We start from the raw sequence: 21,685 nt of genomic DNA on the forward strand, positions 1-21,685 counted from the left end.
CAGGGAATTTGTCTCTATTTCTTATGGGTTTTCATCTCCTTATTCATTAATTAAACAGATATTTATCAAGCACCTGCTATGTTCCAGGCAGCATGCTAGGAAGTGGGGATACATAGGTGAATGAGACAGACAGCCCCTGCTCTCATGGAATTTATAGTCTGGCAAAGGACAAGATGCAGTGGCAGTGCTATGAGAGTGAATGAGGGAAGAGGGAGCATTCCTTGAGGATAAGACATTTTTGCTGGCTTCTAAAGAATGAGAAGTTCCATGAACACATCTATAGACCTCCCTATATTGAGAAATACTGAGTTAACTGGTCAACTTGGTCTCTTCAGGTGCTTTCTTGTCACCACTGTGACTGTAAAACCCAACACACACATAGGTGCTGAAACTCCTAAAAAAAAAAAAAAAAAAAATTCCAAATTATCCGGAATGAATTTTATTTTCATTTTTAAAAAGATGACCCATCAAAATGAAAATACAAAATTTAAGTTTTATTTTATTTTTTTAAATCCTCACCCGAGGATATTATTTTCCACTGATTTTCAGATAGAGTGGGAGGGAGGAAGGGAGGGAAGGGGAGAGAGAGAGAGAGAGAGAAAGAGAGACAGACAGACATTAATTGGTTGCTTCCCACATGACTCCAACCAAGGCTGGGGATCGAACTGAAATCGAGGTACGTGCCCTTGACCAGAATTGAACCCAAGATTCTTTGGTCCATGGGCCGACTCTCTAACTGCTGAGCAGAACCAGCCAGGGTGAAAATTTAAGTTTTATAAGAGGACGCAGAAGTTCCCCACAGAGAAATTCATGGATCTATAGATACCCCCAGGTCTCAGCTTGAGAAACACAGGACTAGGAAGGAGCCAAGGTGTAAGACTCAGAAATGGGAACGAGCATAGGCAATCTCCCTAAGCGTCACTGCATGAATGTTAACGGACTCACACTGCTTGCTGTCTCCCGGCTCCTTGCCGCTCGAGTCTCATGATGCTGGAGCTCAGCTCTCTGAGAACAGTCAGCAAGGAATCAGGAAGAAGGAGGGAAACAAGCCAGGAGGATTATATCCCCAGACCTGGATAGAGAACATGGGATCTGAAGAAGACACAAAAAGAGGATGACAAATGAAAAATTGCTTACCTGCTGGGATAGAGGCTTGGACTGGGGGGTGAGGAAGGAGTGGTGTCTCCTCTTTTCCCTAAAGATTTAAGAATGAGTTGGAAGAGCAGACTTGAGGGGAAGAGGTGAAAAGGAACCTTCTTTCCCAAGTGACTGGATTCAATCCCATCCTCTCACTACAAGTATCCTCTGCTCCTTTTTTTTTTTTTAATTTTTTTTTTTCTCTATTGATTTTTTTAGAGAGAGAGGAAGGGAGAGAGAGAAAACATAGATTGGCTGCCTCCTGCGTACCCCCACTGGGGATTTGGCCCACAACCTGGGCATGTGCCCTGACCAGGAATCAAACTGGCGACCTCTTGGTGCATGGGTGGATGCTCCACCACTGAGCCAAAGCAGCTGGCTCCTCTGCTCCTTTTTGTTCTTTGGTGGTGCAGGGACTAACCTGAGCAGCATCAACGTGGATGGATGCAATTGGGACATGACTTACATTGTGCCTAAGACATTTCCCCAGTTTCAGGTGAGAAGCACAGGAGGGAGGAACACTCAAGAACCTCCCAAAAGAGAGTAAGATTCTGAGAGACTCTGGGTTAAGAAAGTCAAAGACTTTTTCCCTTTCTGGCAGTTTGAAGATTGGCCACCATCATGAACAGCACAGTAACTATCCATACCGGGAGGTTCATGACCAGCAGACTATTTCAGTGGAAACAAATGCTCATTGACATCCCTCACCCTGGAAAGGCAACAGTACCTAAGACAGAAATTAGGGAAACTAGCCAAAATGCGATCACACCATCTGTCATCTTTGTGTTTGGATTCAGCACCCATGTTGGTGGTGGCAAGACAACTGGCTTTGGCGTGATTTATGATTCCTGGGATTATGCAAAGAAAAATGAACCAAACAGACTAGCAAGGGGTGGCCTATATGAGAAGAGACCTCAAGAAAGCAGCGAAAGAAACCCAAGAACGGACTGAAGAAGTCAGGGGACTGCAAAGGTCAGCGTCGGTGCTGCAAACAGTGAGCTGGAGGTGGGACAGAAGGAGGAAAGGTTCTTCACGGACTTGATCTGTGCTGACTGTGCAGATCTTTCATGAGAGGGTTAATAAACTAAGAACTTAAAAAAAAGTCAAAGATACATCTGAGAGAATGGAAGGACTTAGGGGGTCACTGATTTTGCCAGCTGTGATTAAGGAAGATGAACCCCATTCTGGAATAATTCTTCCCTCTTCCAAGGGGGCACTCAATGCCTTGCAGAAGATTAGTCTGAGGAAAAACCCCATACCTGACAAATTTCTGAGGATTTACCTGTAAATAATTGTTTTACACCTACCTGGAGTCACTTCTTTTCTTTCTTCTTTCTGAGTCCCCTCCTTCCAAGGTGGCTCAGAGGATCTGGCCATCTTCTGCTGCTCTCGGCCTTTTCCCATAAGAGTATTGTTTTGCCTTCATTAAAGCTCTAACCTGAGCCCGGCTGGTGTGGCTCAGTGGTTGAGCGTCTACCCATGTACCAAGAGGTCGCCAGTTCGATTCCTGGTCAGGGCACATGCCCAGGTTGTGGGCCAAATTCCCAGTGGGGAACGTGTGGGGGGCGGCCAATTGATGTTCTCTCTCATCGATGTTTCTATCTCTCCCTCTCCTTTCCTTTCTCTCTAAAATCAATAAAGGAAAAAATATTTTTTTGAAAAGCTCTAACCTGATGGCAGAACCCAAGGTGAGGTCCAGGAGCTGGTGCGAGGTCATCTGTGAGCTGGTGGTGGTTCTGTGTTGTCTCCACACACAGAGCATAGGATACCTGTCTTCTAAATGGGTGAAGCAAGGTTCTTATTCATTCAGTAATCCTTTCTGCGCTTTGGCGTGCAGAATTCACCAATGAAACTTGGAGATAAACAGAGATCCTCATCAGTAGTCTAATAAGGGTAAAGAGTTATTTAACCAAAGCTCCAGCTGGTGTGGCTCAGTGGCTGAGCATCGACCCACTCAGTTGTTGAGGTCACTGGTTCGTTTCCTGGTCAGGGCACATGCCCAGGTTGTGGGTCCAATCCCCAGTGGGGGGCATGCAGGAGGTGGCCAATCGATGTTCTCTCTCATCGATGTGTCTCTCTGTCTCTCTCTCCTTTCCTCTCTCTCTCAAATCAATAAAGGGGGGAAAGTGATAAAAGGCAGCGAAGTTATGTCCAACTGAGGGTGATCTGAAAAGGAGTCCAGAGGGTGGAGCCTTGGAGGAGGGCCATACTTTTGACATGCTGAGGTTGAAGGGACTTAGCGCAGGTGGAGAAAGCAGTGCAAGGCAGGAGAGATCAGGAAAGGAGTGCCACCTTGCACCCAGTATTACTCATCTGCTTGTCAGTCTCTGCTTTCCCAGGGGATTCCAGTACCTGTTCGTGCTGCCCTGTCACCAAGCATTTGCTGGTTGGAAGTGTTGACACCCTCACGTCCCACAGTGTCCATACTCACCGCATGGGACCACATGCTGCGTTTGCTTTCTGCCTCTTGCCATGCGCATGCACACAACAGTCTAGCTTTCCAAAAGCTAAATAAATTCCCCTTCTGTTTAGCTTTGGTGGTTTCTGTGGTTTTTAGTTCTGCCGGGATTTATGTCAAAATTGTTCCTCCTGTTTGCTCCTAAAGCATTTGGCTTGTGCTTCCCTTCTAGGTGGGTTTTCTGGGCAGGACCAGGCAGCCCTTACCACAGCGACATGTTGAACGATGAGAGCTGCTCTGTACTGAGCCCTGACTACATTATGACCACAGTAGCAGGCCATGTGCTAAGTCCCATGTGTACCACCTCATTTTCTCCTCACACGACTCCAGAAGCTACCTACTGAGTCACTCAGCAGATCCTCAGCGAGGACTGAGCCACGAGCTTCTGGGAATAGGGCAGTGGGGGAAAGCCCTGCATCTCTTGTAGTGTACATTCAAATGAAGACAGTAGTGTATAAAATTCCATCAGGAAAATTTTAATGTCAATTCTGTACAACCAGGTGGTAAGATACACAATTACATCAAAAAATAATATATGTCAGGCAGTGACCAGTGCTAGGAACACAAGGGAGCAGGGAGCAGGGAAAGGGGATGGCTAGAAAATGTTCCCCAGTGCGCAATAATGCTGCTTTTTATTTTTATCATTTTTAATATTTTTTAAATTGATTTTTTAGAGAGAGAGATAAAAGTATCGATTGGCTGCCTCCTGCACAACCCCCTACTGGGGATCGAGCCCGCAATCGAGGCCTGTGCCCTGACCAGGAATCGAACTCGGACCTGTCGGTCCCTAGGACAATGCTCAGTCCACTGAGCCGCACCGGCTGGGCCATAATGCTGCTTTTGATCAAGTGACGAGGAAAACCTCCCTGTGGAGGTGACATTGGTGCGGACATAAATAAGGGAGGGGAGCACACATGCAGGTATCTGAAGGGATGTGTCCAGAGACAGAACACAGGAACACCAAGGCCCCGAGGCAGAAAGGATTTGTATTTTTAGGCTTAGTTTATAGCATCTAGATTCTAGAAGAACAGCAAGGGATCCAGAGTGGGTTGAACAGAGGAAGGAAGGGAAGAGGAGAAGGGATGAAGTCAGAGAGGTGGGGAGGAACAAGACTAGGAAGGGTTCACAGGCCAAAGTAAGGATTTGAAGTTTGTTCTTTTGTTATTAAATAATTTTTAAAAATCTTTTAAATTATTATTTCTTTTTAGAGAGAAAGAGGGAGAAAAGGAGGGAGAGAGAGAGAAACATCGATTTGTTGTTCCACTTATTGATGCATTCATTGATTGATTCATGTATGTGCTCTGACCAGAGATCAAAACCGCAACCTTGGCATATTGGGATGATGCTCTAACCAACTGAGCTATCTGGCCAGGGTGGGTTTTGTTCTAACTATAATTGAGAACCATCAGAGGGTTTGAGCAAGGTGAGTGATATCATTTGGTAATTTGAAAGATCATTCTGATTTCTGCATGGAGGGAGGACTATATCGTCAAAAATGGAAGAGAAAATCCAGTTAGGGGCTAGTCGTGGGAGCTTGATTAGGGTAGAGGAGAGGGCCAAGGGCAGAGTCCTGAGGCTCAGGAGTCTGGAAGAGCAATAGAAGCTGTCAGTGGACACAAGGAGCAGCACTAAGGAACTAGGGGAGACTTCCTTTAGTTGAATCCAGAAAGAGTATTTGAAATGAAGAATGCATTTCAAGGAGGAGGGAGGGATCAACTGTGTTAAATGTTGCTGATGTGTCTAGACTGGGGTTTCTCAACCTTGGCACATACACATTACAGAGTAACTAAATGAGTATCATGCAGCTTAAGAACTAAAACCTTCCTGCAATTGTTAAAGGTCCCTGTGTCTCTCCATCAGAATCCCCTCCCATCAAGGGGCAGCCACTCTTCTGAATGTTGTGCTTTTACTACCAGGCAAGTAGCAAGCGAGGTTTTTCTCAAAGACAAGTTATATTATTATAGCATGTTTGCAAGATGATGAGAATGTTTCCGCAAAGAGGGAAACCTGTTGATGTGGATGTGATAGAGGAAAATTTCAAGAGTTCGTTTCTGAGCAGGTGAAAAGGGACAGGATCCTAGACGCAGGTGGAGTGGGTCGTGGCCCCTGGAAGCCCTTCCCACAAGCAGCATACTTAGCTTTTCTGCCTCTGGGGCATGGCTGGGAGAAGAATGAACTTAAACCATGAATCAGTTGTCAGTCTGCTGCACCTCTCTGCCCTGTATGGCCTCCAGCAGCTCCATCTGCATTTGTGCTCTCTCTGCATGGTCCTCTGGAGCCCTGCACAGCAGATGCCTGAACAGAGTGGGTACCCTTCCTTTGTCCATACCTACGCATGTAATTTACTGACAGCCCCGAAACTTTGGTAAGGTTCAGCAGGACAAAGCCAACATTCCGTTGTGCCTGTCAGCCTCAAGGCCCGGGCTTGCTGTGTGTGCGCAGGCCAAACAGCATCGATCTAATTACGAGCCCTATAAGTTTGCAAGATATTGTTCTAGGTTGGGGAAGGAGTTCTCGTCCTTGCTTTTTCATATGAACATTGTAAGGAAAGACACTGGCCAGAAGCTACTAACCTACAACAATTGTTGTTATGTAAGCAAAGACACAGGTGAGACACCCTGGTTAAACAAATTGAAGCTAAGATCTTTTTTTTTTTTTAGAAATATTTTTACTGATTTTTTTTTAAGCGAGAGAGGAAGGGAGAAAGAGAGAAACATCGATGTTAGAGAGACACATCATTCGTCTGCCTCCTGCTTGCCCCCTACTGGGGATGGAGCCTTCAACCCTAGCATGTGCCCTGACTGGGAATTGAACCGGGACCTCTCAGTCCATGGGAGGATGCTCAACTCACTGAGCCACACCAACCAGGCAAAGCTAAGATGTTAATGTTATTTGCCCAGCTGATGGGGGCTCTTTACTCCACCCTAACACTCAGGGGACTGGTTCTGTGCCAACTGTGGAATAAATGGGATAAGGGACCTTCTTCATATACATACTCCAGGCTCTGATACTTAACTTTGAGACCCTCAGACAATTTGTTAAATATCTTGAGGCTACAGGCACAACGGAATGTTGGTTTTGTCCTGCTGAACCTTACCAAAGTTTCGGGGCTGTCAGTAAATTACATGCGTAGGTATGGACAAAGGAAGGGTACCCACTCTATTCAGGCATCTGCTGTGCATGGCCCCAGAGAACCCATGGGGGAGTAGACAGAAATGGCAGGTTTTCAGACACTCTAGTGGACAAATATATTGAACAGCGCATTTTTTTTAAGGAATGAGAATATTGCAAGAACCTAGAAGGCTCCCATCTTTACAATGGCTGGAAGGACTAGAAATACTACAGTTCTTGCTCCAGTGTGGTCTCTGGCAGGAAAAACGGGTCAGTAGCTGGCGGCATTGTTGCCTGCACAGAATAGGAGTGCGCCCGGAAGGTGTAAGACCTCCATCCGAAGTACAGGGAAGGAGGGGTCAGAGGCAAAGGAGGTTTTAAGTATAATGAGAATAGAACTGTAAGGGGGGCTCAGGAGACTGGCATGGAGTTGAGTTCCCTCTCTGAGTGGGGAAAAATCCATTCCCAAAACATCCTGGTCATTGGTAAGGCCACCCTCAGGGCACGGGGTGAGCACATCCTCACGACCTGCGAGTTCATTCTGTAAACCCAGGCCTGAGAAGGGGTGCCTTCTCCCTGCGATGGGAACAACATGGGAGAAAAAACGGGATGCCCATTCTCTTCTAAGGTCTCCTCTATTCTCCTTCAGATGGGGAACCAAAATTCAACACCACAAGGTTCACCTCTGAGATGCATCCTATCCTAAAGAACTGGGCAAAATTTGACACTCAGACTTTAAAAAGAAAAATAATTGGGGACAAGTAATACAGCTTGTCCCCAATACAAATTTGGGGACAGGGAAGTCTGGCCTGTAAATGGATCTCTAAATTATAACACTATTTTCCAATTAGATTTGTTTTGCATAAATGAAGGCAAATGGAATGAAATACTTTATATTCAAATGTTTATAGCCCTTTACCAAGATAAGGATGTACAGAACACTTGTAGAATGTGTTGCTACAATATCAGATGAATTAAAGGACACCATTCTCACAGCCTCAGCAAGACTTGGGCCTCTGTGTCTAGAGAATCGAACAAAACCCATCCCCAAAGTGAACAGCCTGCTTCTCAGCTCACTCCCCCTCCCAAAGAGCAGTTGCCACTAGGACCTGTGCAGACAGACCAGCCCGTAGTCATGCTCAACATGGTATAACCAACCAGGGCAGAGCAGTGCCAGCTCAGGACCCTGACGGGGTCTATCTAACGGGGACAAATGGTTACTTGTATCATAGAAGGAATTTAAACATGTACTATTGCCCAACCGATGTAGCTCAGTGGTCATTGACTCATGCACTGAGAGGTTGCTGGTTCAGTTCCCGGTCAGGGCACATGCCCAGGATGTGGGCCAAATCCCCAGTGGGGGCCTGCAGGAGGCGGCCAGTAGATGTTCTCTCTTATTGATGCTTTGATGCTTCTCTCTCTCTCTCCCTCTCCCTTCCTCTCTCTCTAAAATCAATAAAGGGAAAAAAGTACTATAAAGCCTATTAATTATTATATAAATGTACTATTAAGCCTACTATTATGACAAAATTTTAAAAAGTAACTCAAAAGAGAAACATCTGTAACAAAAATAAATAAATAAATAAATAAATAAATAAATAGGATAAAAATCCCGCCCATTTTGGGGGGCAATTAACAAAAAATTTACAAAAATACACAAATATCGACCCCAAGTCTGAAGCACTTTGGGGATGCATTTTAGCCAGCAGACATCAGGAAAAAGTTACAAAAAACTAGCTTTGGGCCCTGGCAAGTTTGACTCAGCGGTTAGAGCGTTGGTCAGTGGGTCACAGGTCTGATTCCAGGTCAAGGGCAAGTAGCTGGGTTGCAGGTTTGATCCCCATCCCCAGGTTGGGGCATGTGCAGAAGGCAACTAATAGATGTGTCTCTCTCACATCGATGTTTCTCTCTATCTCTTAGTGGAAAAATATTCTCAGGTGAGAATCCAAAAAAAACAACAACAACAACAACAAAAAACAACTAGCCTTGGGCTCCCAGACCCTCACTGAGCAACTGGTAAAAATAATGTTCAGGGCCCTGGCCGGTTTGGCTCAGCGGTTAGAGCATTGGCCCGTGGACCAGAGAGTCCCGGGTTTGGTTCCTGCTCAGGGCACGGACCTCAATTGCAGGTTGTCCCCGGCCCCGGTTGGGGTCATGTGGATGGCAGCCAATCAATGTGTCTCTTTCTCATCGATGTTTCTGTCTCTCTTCCTCTCTCTCTCCCTCACACTCTATCTGAAGATAAACGCAAAATAAAATAAAATAAAGTTTAGTGTTTTTAACAACCGAGATGGGACAGAGAAAAAGCAAAAAGCCACCCAATGGAAACAAAAAGCTCATTCATTAGCCACAGTTTTAAGCCTTAGGTCACCTCAGGGTCACCCAGCTCCTGGACTACAATGTACATCAAAGAGGCAATACTATTACTGTGGACAAGAGGGACAGTGGAAAAGGGAGTGCCCTGGGAAGGGGCTTCTTCAAAAACCATGCCCCCTCTTGCTGTAAGTTCAGCCACTGGAAGAGGGACTGTCCCAAGGACCAGAGGGTCGCCAGACTAGAACCGACCCACACAATGGCCTTGAACTGTAGGTTCCCTGCAGCCCAGTCAGCTCCCATTAAGAACATCATCACTGAAGGGACGAAGCCAAGGGTAACTCTTGACGGGGCAGGTGAGCTCATTACATGTTATTAGACACGGGGACTGCTTACTCTGCTCTGACTCCTCACCAGGCCTCTTCCTTCTAAAACCTGTTTGATCACTGGGGTGAATAGGCGTCCTCAACGCCACCATTCACTCAACCCCTAGACTGCAGCCCTGGGAATCTCACTTTTAGTCATACCTCTCTTGTAGACCTGCGGTGCGCCGTTCCCTTATTAGGGAGGGACATCTTGCTTAATCTAGGCTTCTGGATAATTAAAATGTAAACAGTGCCAAGGTAATTGAAGGAAAATTTGTAAAAGTGAGTCTTTTATTTATTTTCTTTATTGATTAAAAAATTTTTTTTCTTTATTGATTTTAGAGAGAGAGGAAGGGAGAGGGAGAGAGAGATAGAAACATCGATGTGAAAGAGCATCAATTGGCCACCTTCTGTATGCCCCCGACTGGGGATTGGGCCCACAACCTGGGCATGTGCCCTGACCAGAAATTGAACCGGTGACCTCCTGGTGCATGGGTGGACACTCAACCACTGAGCCACACTGGCCAGGCTAAAGTGAGTCTTTTTAGACACTCTGAATCCTCCTCCTGGAGGTCCTAGGAACAATGGGGAAATTAATAGCACCCCAAAACCCTATGCAGGCTGTGGAGGCAGCAGGGGCAATGGCCCACCTCAGTGTAAGGGGGAAAAAATTGTACTTTTAAACTAAAGCTGCGGGAATACCCAAGTCAAATATTTCCCAAGCCAGATATTCCCCCCACCTCTTCTATAAGCACACTCAAGAAATGATGCATGTTATCTCTGTTATGCTTCTTTTGTTGTTGTTAATCCTCACCCAAGGATATTGTTTCCATTGATTTTTAGAGAGAGTGGAAGGAAGAGAGCTAGGGCGTGGAGAGAGAAACACTGATGTGAGAGACACATTGATTGGTTGCCTCCCGTGTGCACCTGGACCAGAGTCAGGGACTGAACCTGCAACCCAGTTACATGCCCTTGACTGTGAATCAAACCTGCGACCCTTCATTGTATGGGCCAACACTCTAACTACTTAGCCATACCAGACAAGGCTGTTATGCCTCTTAAAATTATGAATATAGCCCTGGCCGGTTTGGCTCAGCAGTTAAAGCGTTGGCCTGAGGTCCCAAGAAAACTGGGTTTGGTTCCCGCTAAGGGCACGTACCTCGGTTGCTACTTCGGTTGCAGTTTGTCCCTGGCCCTGGTTGGGTCATGCGAGTGGCAGCCACCCAATGTGTCCCTTTCACATGGATGTTTCTCTCTCTCCCTCTCCCTCTCCCTCTCCCTCCTCTCCCTCTCTCTCTCTCTCTCTCCCTCTCTCTCCATCCTGCTCTATCTGAACAAAAAAATGGAAAAATGTCCTCGGGTGAGGATAAAAAAAAAATTATGAATATATTTTCCAGTGAAACAAAACTATTTCTGAAAATTATGAAATGTATTTCTTTTAGTTGTCACTAAAAATTAAGGTTTCTAAGTATCAAGAATTCTAATTAATTTGGAAAAAAATATATAGTTTTGGTAATATGGAATTGAAAGCAGGTTGTTCTAAAGTTAATTATTTCTGTCCAGCTGGTGTAGCTCAATGGTTGAGCGTTGACCCATGCACCAAGAGGTCTCAGGTTCGATTCCTGGTCAGGGCACATGTCCAGGTTGTGGGCCTGATCCCCAGTTGTGGGGGGGGGGGGGGCGGCATGCAGGAGGCAGCCAATCGATGTTCTCTCTCGTTGATGTTTCTATCTCTCTCTCTCTCTCCCTCTCCCTTCTTCTCTCTCTCTAATATCAATAAAGAAAAAATTAAAAATTAAGTTAATTATTTCTAAATGAATTAAGAAGAAACAAACTAAAAAGGACTAGGAAAATTACAGAGGAATTATGTATATTCTGTTGTCTTGCGCCATTAATCTAGGTCAGGCACAGAAAGCATTACAAAATTATGCAAACAAACTACCTGCTTCCGATAAAGACTACCAACACAAACAAGTTACACCAGGAGACTTAAAAAAACAACCGTCCTGAGTCCCAACTATTACCCAGATCAAAGGGCCACATAAAGTCCTAGTAAGCACCCCAACTGCAGTAAAGTTCATGGGGATACCCAGTGGGGTCATTTCTCTTGGATTAAACCTATTCCTTGTGAGTCCCCACAGCAACCTCAATCTGAGACCTACTCTTGTGAACCCATCGAGGATCTCAAGCTCCTGTTCAAGAAACAAAAACCTATTATAGATAAATAATGTGATAACTGGGCTTTAATATAATTGTCCTCCATGCTACTAACCTTCTTGTCAAATTTGTCACTTCCAGAAAACAACAATTTTATGTCAAGATGATGACACTTTAGGGATTCCAGCACATCCCTACTTTAAAAGAATCAGTCAACAGCCTCTCTGTTCCAGTCTCAAACCCCATTCCCTTGTCTCTCTTAGATGAGGCAGGGAGAGACTTCCATACCCTACAAAGGCAGGCAGGGACTATGACCATTGTCAGCATGAAGCAGCTATAGAAAAGAGACCATCCTCCCTCATCAACCCTAAAAGATTTTAGGGATGGAAGTCTCTGAGGGGGGAATTAAGCAGGATAGTAAGAAGCTAGAAAAATTCTTGGGGAAGTGGAAGGGGAAATTGAAACAAGAAAATTATACAACATCAAACAGTTTGGGCAGCTTGTAGCCAGCTTGTGAGTTGCGAGACCTTATCTTCCCCGACCAAGGACTTGATAGCAAGTGGTTAATACCTCTCCTCCCTAACCAAAGAATACAGAAAAGAAGGGGGAGTTTTATCTTACCCACTGAACAAAAAAGTCAGCCGTCTTGGGATTTGCCAAGATAAAACCGCCAAATGATCTCATAAATTCTGGAAAAAGCCACAACAAAGTAAAAGGGGGACCTTGAAATCTAGTCAGAGGAACCTTGAGACCTATAGACAGAAAAGTATAAAAGTCCTAAACCTCCATCAGGGAGGGCGCTCAGACTAGCTGGGTGCCCAATTGTGCTATATGACAAGTGTATTTTTAATAAATTTGCTTGTCTTTCTTTTTTTTTTAAATTTTTTTCTTTATTGATTTTACAGAGAGATGAGGGAGAGGGAGAGAGAGATAGAAACATCAATGAGAGAGAACACTGATTGGCCGCCTCCTGCATGACCCCTACTGGGGATTTGGCTCACAACATGGGCATGTGCCCTGACTGAGAATTGAACTGGTGACCTCTTGGTGTGTGGGTTGATGCTCAAGCACTGAGCCACACCAGTTGGGCTGTCTTACTTTCTTAATAAATTCACTTGCTTTGCTGCAATGCTGCTGTCACTCATCTGAAATCTTTTTTATGAGATTGACAAGAGCCAAGTAGAGAACAGTCCTCCCCCTTTGACTAAGAGGACTGTCTGCTAATAGCATCAAGTTTTCAGATAAGGGTGCTGGAAAAATGGTGCCATTAATAGAGACAGTGAAGTAGGTTTTCAGTGGCTTTCATCAGTTTGGTTTAAAACATGCTGAGTTTAGACGCCAGCAGCATGGTCCATGTGGATGTGTTCCACAGACCCTGAAAGAATGTCTGCATATAAATATATAGGTTGAATAGTATCTTAGTCAACTCGGGCTGCTATAACAAAAGGTCATGAACTGGGTTGCTTATAAACAACAAACATTTATTTCTCACAGTTCTGGAGGCTGAGAAATCCAACATCAAGGCACCACCAGATCCAGTGTCTGCTGAGAGCCACCTCTAGTTCATACACAGCTGTCTTACAACTTTGTCCTTACATGGGGAAAGGGGCAAGGGAGCTCTCTGTAGTTTCTTGTATCAGGACAATAATCTCATTCATGACAGTTCATCCTCATGACCTATGTACCCCTGAAGGCCCCACCATCACACTGGGGATTGAGTTTCAACATATGAATTTGGGGGGAACACAAACATTCTATAGCAGAGAAGCATTAGAAATGACCTCTGGGGCCCTGCCAGGGTGGCTCAGTGGTTGAACGTTGACCCATGCACTAAGTGGTCACCAGTTCGATTCCCGGTCAGGGCACATGCCTAGGTTGTGGGCCTGATCCCCAGTGAGGGGCATGCAAGAGGCGGCCAATCGATGTTCTCTCTCACCGATGTTTCTATCTCTCTCTCCCTCTCCCTTTCTTTCTCTCTAAAAGTAATAAAGAAAAATATTTAAAAGAAAGACAGACAAAAAGACAGATGAAAGAAAGAAAGAAAAATAAATAATAAATAAATAAATAAATAAATAAATAAATAAATAAATGATGTCTGGGTAGCTCTCCCTCTGGGAAGCACACCCACACTTTCCCCTCCCCCTAGGCACTTGACCTTTACCTTTTCCTCTCCCAAGCTCCAAGGGCCCTTCTTTTGCCTCTGCAACTTTATTCCTGAGCCCATTTCTTCTACAAACCACTTCTTCTACCTCTGTGATTTTCTAAATAAACTTTCTCTTATAATTAAAAAAAAAGAAAAGAAGCAGATCTCTCTCTCTCTCCCCCCCTTCAAAAAAATAAATAAAATAAAGAAAAAGAAAAGAAAAAGAAATGATGTCTAAGTTTGGAGTGGATGAGATTTTCAAAAGAAGATCTCAAAGAAGGGGGGAAAATCCAGAGTAGGCACTTAGAGGAAGGGAGGAGGAAAAACAAGGGGAAGAAGATGATTAGAGATGTGACAGAGGTAAAGGGGGAAGAGATATGTCCCTGAACCCTGCCTGGGTGAGTGAGGAATCCAGGGTGAAGGAACAAACATGGGAGGGTTCAGGAAAATGCCATTGATTTTGGTCATTGGGTACTATTTGAGAGAGCAGTTTTGTGGTAAGCAACTAGACAGACATGAACAGAGCAAGGATGATGGGCCAGGTATGCAGAAGGTCATGACGATGGAAAGTCCCAGGTGCCTAGCAAAGGACAATTGTAGGGTGTGGCCTCACCCTCAGGGTGACCTTTCCTCCCCTAACATATTGCTGGTTATGCAGTTTGGACCCCCTGACCCTTCCTCCCTAGAGATAAGATCTAGGCCTCAGTTGTATTTCAGCTCCAGGCCCAGAAAAGCAGCAAAACCAGACAAGTGACCCCATGGCTGAACTCAGGGCCATTTGTGTTGGATAATGACCACCTGCCCTGGTGCCAACCAATCAATCAGTGGAGACCAGACCCTGAAAGAACACACATGGAAAGCTGCTGAATATTCTATTAAGATCCTCCCCTGGGACCTCCCCTAAAATCTCCACCTTTAAAACACTTAAGACTGAGGACCCAGCATGCTCTCCCCCTGGGAGCACCTTCTCACCTTCCCCCACCCCTCAGGAATGTTACAGTTACCTTCCTCACTCCCAATCTCCAAGGGCCCTTCCTTTACCTCTATAACTTATTTTCTAAGCCCGTTTCTTCTACATACTACTTCTACTACCTCTGTGATTTTCCAAATAAATGTTCTCTTATAATTTGAATCTTGTCACTGAATTCTTTCCTAGCCAGACACAACTACTGAGGTTGCTGAACCCAGGTCCAGTCTGACCTCGCTGGCCTAACACCTGGTGCCATTCCTGCCACCTTCAACAGTTTCAGTAGAGTGGGGAATAGAAGCAGATTTTTAAAGGGTTAAGAAACAGTGGGTGTGCAATAAAGACAGACACAGACATATCTGTGACAACAATATTCCTTTTTAAGGGGAGAAAATGAGTAGGTGGTGAGGAAATGGAGGTTACAAATACAAATTCTTTTTTCAAGAAGTTTGGTGAGGCCCTGGCCAGTGTGGCTCTGTTGGTTGAGCATTGTCCCAGGCACCGAAAGGTTGCCAGTTCAATTCCTGGTCAGGGCACATGCCCAGGTTGCAGGTTTGGGTATAGGAGGCAACTGATAGATGTTTCTCTCTCTCTTCCTCCCTCTCCCTTCTTCTCTGAAAAATCAGTTAAAAAATATTTTTAAAAAAGTTTGGTGAGGAAGGCACATTCAACCTGAAACATCTAAAGAAGAACCCATGATTTCCACACCCCATCCCATCCTCCTCCTATGTCTCCTATTCTGGTGCATGGCTTTCCTTCTAGATTATTAACTCCATAAGGTCAGTATTCTCATTGGCTATCTTGGCAGATGTATCACCAGTATCCTGCATGGTATCTGCATGTTGTTTGAATGCATGGACTCAGGATAGGACCATGACCTGCAGGTGTGCAACTGAAGATACCAAATCCACTGCTTGTTTCCCTCCCCCCTCCCCAAGAAGCCCCCTGGCTGATTTCAGGGTAGAAGAGGACAACAAGACCCAACTGCATTTGAGAGAATATTGACCTCCTCCATGGGGCTCTGCTGTAGTCTGGATATGTTCCCTTCAAAATTCATATGTTAAAATCCTAATGTGCAGAGATGGTATTAGGAGATGGGCCTTTGGGAGGTAATTAGGTCCTAAGGGTGGAGCCCTCATGAATGGCATTAGTGCTCTTATGCAAGAGACCCCACAGAACTTCCTCACCCCTTCTGCCATGTGAGCAGACAATGAGAAGCTTGTAGCCCAAAAGAGGGCCCTCATCTGATCGTGCTGACACCCTGATCTCAGACTTCCAGGCTCCAGAACTCTCAGAAATAAATTTCTGTTGTTTATAAGCCACCCAGTTAATGATAGTTTTGTTATAGCAGCTGGACTAGACTGAGACAGGCTCCCACAGCTCTCTGTTCTTTTTGCCTTCCCTATACTGGTACAACACACCACTTAGGACTCTAATTCAAGTTGTCTGCCACCCTCCACCCACAGGCAGGAAACAGGTGTGGGCAGTTGGCATCTTTTCTCTGCCCCTGCAACCCTATCTCTGACCAACTTTTTCAGAATGTTCTGCCCTCTTCTTCCCTCCTGACTTCCTAGAGTTCTGGGGATAGATCTCTGGGTCTCCTTGTACATTCTCCCTCTCCAAAGCCCTAGGCCCTGTGTGGTAAGAAGTGGAAAAGATGTGCCAGGGAAAGAAATCCCCACTGAGAATGCACCCCAAGATCTTCCCCAGAAGGACCCCAGAGAACCCTTCTCCCTGCATTTGTGTGTCTCTCTCTGGTGTCCTGAAAATCTGTCAGTTTTCTTTCCCCACCACACCCCAAGGGGAAATGAGGGGAGGTGAAAGGGGGAACAAAAAGAGCAGGGTCTTTGCTAGACTGCAGTCTTTGGGATTGTGGGTAATAAATCCACTTAGACTCTTTAATATAGTCTTTCAGAAAGTCACACACACACTCACACACAGATCAAAATAAGGTGGGGACTGCCCAGGGGAGCAGAGAGCAGGCCGGCTCCCTCCGGGCATTGGAAGGTCCGTACCCTGCGTTCCCTTCTGCCTAACTGCTCAAGGACTGGGAGAGGTGGAAGGGAATATTTACAGAGACCTAGGACGTAATCTTCATCCCAGGGCGAAGGGTCCGAAACCCGGAACCTCCCAAATTTCATTCCAAGAAACAAAACAAAAACAGAGGTTCTGGAATTGGCATGAAAATCGGCAGAGACCTGTGTGTAGGAGATACACTGTGCTAGCAAAACACGGGAGTGAGCGTGGGGCCATAGCTACCCCAGGGATCGGTCCTCCCGCCGAGAGAAGGGGAGGAGTCTGTCGGTCTCGGGCGAGGCCTGGCGCCTCGAACCCAATCACCGGACTAAATCACCCCCGCGAGGAAGAGAAGGCGGAGCCTGCCGACCTGGAGGCGGGGTTTTGTCAGAGCCGGGGCGGAGCCTATGGAGGAGGCGGGGTTCGGGGGATCAGTCGCCTGGCTGCGGAACAGACACCCAAGTTGCTCCTTTGGGGGCGCTGCATTTAGAGGGGATGGGGGTCTGGAGCGGCCGGGCCCGGCATTTGGGTGGGATCCAGGGAAGCGGCGTCCTTGGGGGTGTGGGCTTCGGCGGGGTTCCTGAGGAACTGGATTCCGAGCGTGCCCGCAACGCGGAGGTTCTGCGGAGGCGGAGTTTAGGATGTATCGAAGTCCGGTCGCCCCAGGGCCGGGAGTGCGGGGCGCCCATTGGATCCGCGGCTGGACTGCCGAATGCGCTTGGGAGGTCGAGGGGCGCAGGGTGGTGCGGGCCGGGGGCGTCCTTAAGGATCCCAGTAGTTCTCATGGTGCTGCGCGGCGATGATGATGACTACGGTGAGGATGGTACAGAGCACCATGGCTGCGATGCCCACCGCCAGGGAGATGAAGGAGAAGTTCCGGGCCTCGCGTGAAGCGATCTCGGCCGACACCATGTCTCCGCGGGCCAAGGCCGTGCGCACCTGTTGAGGAAAGCGGATCAGAGAACTGTCGCCTCACTTGCAAGCCTCGGCCTCCCTCTAAAATGCTCCCCACAAAGTCCAGCACTCCCTGGGAATAAGAAAAACCGAGCGCCCCCCCCCCCCCACCTGCACTGCCTTGAAGATGGCGATGATGCCTGTAGGCCAGAAGCAGCAGATGGTGGTCAGTACAGCGATGGGCATGTAGTCGTGCGGCGGGCGCCTCGGCTCCAGCAGGGCCAGCCCTGGGCCCTGGGGTGGCGGGGAGAGCGTGGAGGTTACTCCCGTTCCCCCCGGGGTCCCGCCTGCATAGGGCTGTGGAAGGAAGGTCGGGAGGAGACGACGTCACTGGGACCCTCTCTGAGCCCCACAATGTTCCGCTTTTGGAATGGTGGTTTTTAAAACACAATTCTTTCGCATTGCTTCTCAAAGAACATGATCATCAACCACCCTTCCAGAGCACCCATAAATTCCACCTGGGTCCCTCTTCTCCCTTCATTGCTGTCATTGACCCTTTATCCTGGGAGATTGGGGGGGGGGTGTCTCCACACTCCCTCCCCCAAGGTACGGCCCAATGGCGCTGCCCTGGCTTACTTCAGACCTTGTTTCTTCGCTCCAGGTGTCCACCTGGCCTCCCCTACTCACTCAGTCCCAGGTGTCTTCCTCCTCCGTTCTGTTTCCCTCCCAGGCCATGATCTCTGACCTCGACTGACTGCCAGCCATCTTCCCCCACCCCATTCCCAGGCCTTTCCCTAGCCCCTCCTCTCTCCAGGCCTTACCCCTGAACGCCTCCAGGTCCCTTGGGCCTGTTTCTCTATTCCATTAGCCCCCAGTGTGTCCCCACTTCCAGTTCCTGATGCATCGTGCCCTTCCCCTCCTCCCAGGCCCCGTACTCACCGTGCCCACAGGGTAGACCGGCACGTAGGCAGTGCAAGGCTGCAGCTGTAGGGGGTAGCCGGGGGCCACGTAGCCCCCCAGCGGCAGCGTGCCTACCGCCCCGGTGTGCGTAGGCACCACGAAGCCGGGGGCCTGGGCAGTATGGGAGGGCGCCGGCGGGGGCGGGGCGGCGGCGGCCGGCGGCGGCGGGGGCAGTGGGCCCTCGAAGCGAGTCTCCTGCAGGTAAGGGTCGGGTGGCATGCGGGGCAAGGTAGCGCAGCCGGGTGGGGGCGCCCCGGAGGCCGGGCCGGGCGTGGCGTGGTGTGGGGGCCTCGGCAGAGTGGCAGAGGACGAGGGACCGCGCTGAGCGGTGGCTCCGGAAGAAGCCAGGCCGCCAGCCCCTAAGCGCGGGAGGGTGGCGGTGCCGGACTGGTGGTAGTGGTGGTGGTGGTGGTGGTGCGAGGAGGGGGCTGCTTGTGGGGGCGGGGCAGGGGGTTCAGCGGGTGGCTGGGGGGCATTGTAGGGTGGCGGAGAGGTGTGAGGGACTGAATCCGGGAGGCCTGGGGGTGGTGAACAGAGGCGAGGGTACGGGGAGAGAGAAGACAGATAAGGAGGGGTAAGGGGACATAGACGGTCCGGGGTGAAGAAAAATAATGGGAGAGACAGAGAAAATGGGTGAGAAGCCATCTCTCGTTCTTGGGACAGGAGAGGGGTTGTATCTAGGCCACCCGTGCCCCCCCCCCCACGTCTGTCTTTCAATCTAGTTTTGAGGTCACAACTCTCCTCAGCTCTCTTCGTTCTTCACAGCAAGGTGCACACAGCTTTCACCAGCAGACCCAGCCGCCTGTCCTCCTTGGGGGTGGCTGTCTGGATTGGTCTGTCTGAGCTAGTCCTGCATATGCAGTGGGTAGACCTGCAACACTGTTTTGACATGTGCTCAATTCAACAGTTGTATAAGTACATGTAGGGTGACATGTGCCACTCTGTCATTCCTTCAGTGGGGAGGGGGTGCCCTAGCCTCTCTGGGAATCTCAGTACTTCTTTTAGGGCTGATAGAGAAGGGTCTGCTGGATTTTACTCCCCTGACAACCCCCATCTGACAGTGTCTCCATATTTCCTCACTGGATGCCTCCATGCCAGCCAGCGCCATCTGCCCATCTGTCACTCCCAATGAGGCTATCGCTGCAGTACCTGGCTGATGCTAAGCCACTCTTTTACTTTCCTTACTGCCTCCCCCTCCCCCCTGCTGCCCCTGTTGTTGGCAGGGGGCAGAGGCTGAAACTGGAAGGAGGAAAGGAAAAGAAGGAAGAGATATAGTATGAGGGGGGAATTTTGGGGTGGTTGAGAGCTGGATAGAAGGGGAATGGAACTGCACCACCCACTAGGGAGAGGTAAGGGAGCAGGCTGGAGCCGAGGGTTGGGGGGAGAGTCAGGAGACCGTAGAGGGGGTGGGAGGTTTTGTTGTGGATTTTTACCTGACTTTTCTGATGACATGATTGCGGTCTCCCTGGGGCAGGGTCTCTGCAGCTGGAGTTGGGGTCCCCAACTGGAACCGGAGCTTGAGTGCACGGATTGCGCAGCCGGCAGCAGTGAAAGAGATGGAGAGAAGACAGTGGCGGAGGTGGGGGGGGCAGAGGGAGAGCAGGGAGGGGAGAGAGCTTAAAGGGACAGAGGCGGGTGTGAGGGAACGCTTCAGATGTACCCCCACTCGCCTCTCCTTCTTTCACCCCAGCATTCAAGCCCCCAGTTTGGGCTCCCTTGGAGTTGTCATGGAAACAGGAAGGCAAGCAAGACCAGGCAAAGGGGGTGGGACTAAGGAAAAGAAGGAGGGAGAGAGAACTCTCTAGAGTCTGCCCCTCCAAGACTGGCTGTAGTGATTAGATTGTGAGAGAAATGGAGCAGGTGCTCTGTGGATTCAACACTCTGGTTCCCCGAAGATCTGGTTCACTCCAGTAAGGCCTCCCCTTCTTCAGCTTCCCTCAGAGTCCTTGCAAGCTCCCAGAAACTTTTCCCAAATTCTTGACCCTGCTTTCCCCACTTTAGAAGAGACAACTCTGTAAGAGAGAGAAGTGTGTGCAGAGTTGAGACCTGCGATGGTCTAAAATGTTCCCAGGGTTATAGCCTCAACCTGCCAGCCTGGCCTGGGGTGAATGGGAAGGAAAGTGGAGGCTCAAGTCTGTAATAGTTCCAAGTAAGCCTCACCTGGGATGGGGGTGGGGGGAGGACCAGGAGGAAGCTTAGGGGATGCACTGGTCCTTTCTTCCACCAGGGTGAAGGAGTTGAAGTGCTTTGAGAGAGGGAGAGGATGAATCAGCTGCTCATTTCTGGCAGCTCGGTTTGGGAACATGTACTTGATCCCCTTTACCCCTTTGCTTCTTGGGCTTCTTAGGGTTCCTGGGCCCATTGGTGTTAGGTCCATTCCTTAAATCACCCCAACCTCAAAACATACAAAGCCACCTCCTGAGTTAACCTGGGGGCACAGCGGTAAGTGCAGTTTTTTTATTTGCTTATTGTACCTTGGGAGTGCATAGACTGGGAGGGATGGGGGGGACAGGCAGTCTACCCAGACTTATGGGAGATGGGCTTTTTGCTAAGACACAGCAGGGGATCATTATTGCCCGCACCTTTTGACCAGTACCGCCTGAGGCAGCCACTCTCCCAGACTGTGTCCTTCCCCTCATGTTTCAACAGAGACTACAGAGCTAGCTGTACAGAGGCCCTCACCTGGGCCAATCCCAGGCTGGAGAGATTTAGATCATGGCTCCTCATTCTAGTTTCTGTGGTGTTTGTGTGAGCCCCTAACCCTCTATCATCACCTCATTCTCATGCTACACGACTCAGAGCTCAAATAGTTTCGATTGGGAGAGATTTCAGACCAGCAAAGACCTTGTAAACAAGGGAGGGGTTCAGACAATCTGGAAAATCATTTTTTTCAAGGGAAACATCTTTAAATGCTAAGAAAAAGCTCTAACTGGGGCTTCTGGTGTCCAAAGAAGTCATTAAGCATTTGGAGGCTTTGACAGAAATAAATGACAAATATTTATTTAAGGGTCTTAGGTTTTGTATACCAGTAACACACTTAGGCAATACCCAGAGTGTTCCTGAGAAGAAAGAAAAACTCAGCGTTCCTATAGTAAAAAGTATATTCTTCAGAAGAATCAGTTTTGCAGTCTTAGCCTCTGGTTTGGTAATACTCTAGATGACCC

At 48.1% G+C, this 21,685-nt stretch overlaps 1 protein-coding gene across 1 annotated transcript; it reads right to left on the reverse strand.

Moving 5' to 3' along the window:
• Positions 1-17,429: 17,429 nt before the first annotated feature.
• On the reverse strand, positions 17,430-19,992 carry PRRT1 (proline rich transmembrane protein 1). Its single transcript, XM_036248831.1, has 4 exons — positions 19,955-19,992; positions 18,501-19,039; positions 17,733-17,918; positions 17,430-17,606 (listed from the first exon to the last, which is right to left on the reverse strand). Exons 1-4 carry the CDS (start codon positions 19,971-19,973, stop codon positions 17,430-17,432), a joined length of 921 nt encoding a protein of 306 aa, XP_036104724.1. The 5' UTR covers positions 19,974-19,992.
• Positions 19,993-21,685: the final 1,693 nt, after the last annotated feature.

Source organism: Molossus molossus, unplaced genomic scaffold (genome assembly GCF_014108415.1).
Source record: "Molossus molossus isolate mMolMol1 unplaced genomic scaffold, mMolMol1.p scaffold_m16_p_8, whole genome shotgun sequence".
Taxonomy (NCBI): Eukaryota; Metazoa; Chordata; class Mammalia; order Chiroptera; family Molossidae; genus Molossus; species Molossus molossus.

Coding starts and splice junctions, on each gene's coding strand:
- PRRT1 (XM_036248831.1), bottom strand. Junction 17,919..18,500: donor CGGTCTACCCTGTGGGCACG/GTGAGTACGGGG, acceptor TTCCTTCCACAG/CCCTATGCAGGCGGGACCCC. Junction 17,607..17,732: donor CCATCTTCAAGGCAGTGCAG/GTGGGGGGGGGG, acceptor TTTCCTCAACAG/GTGCGCACGGCCTTGGCCCG.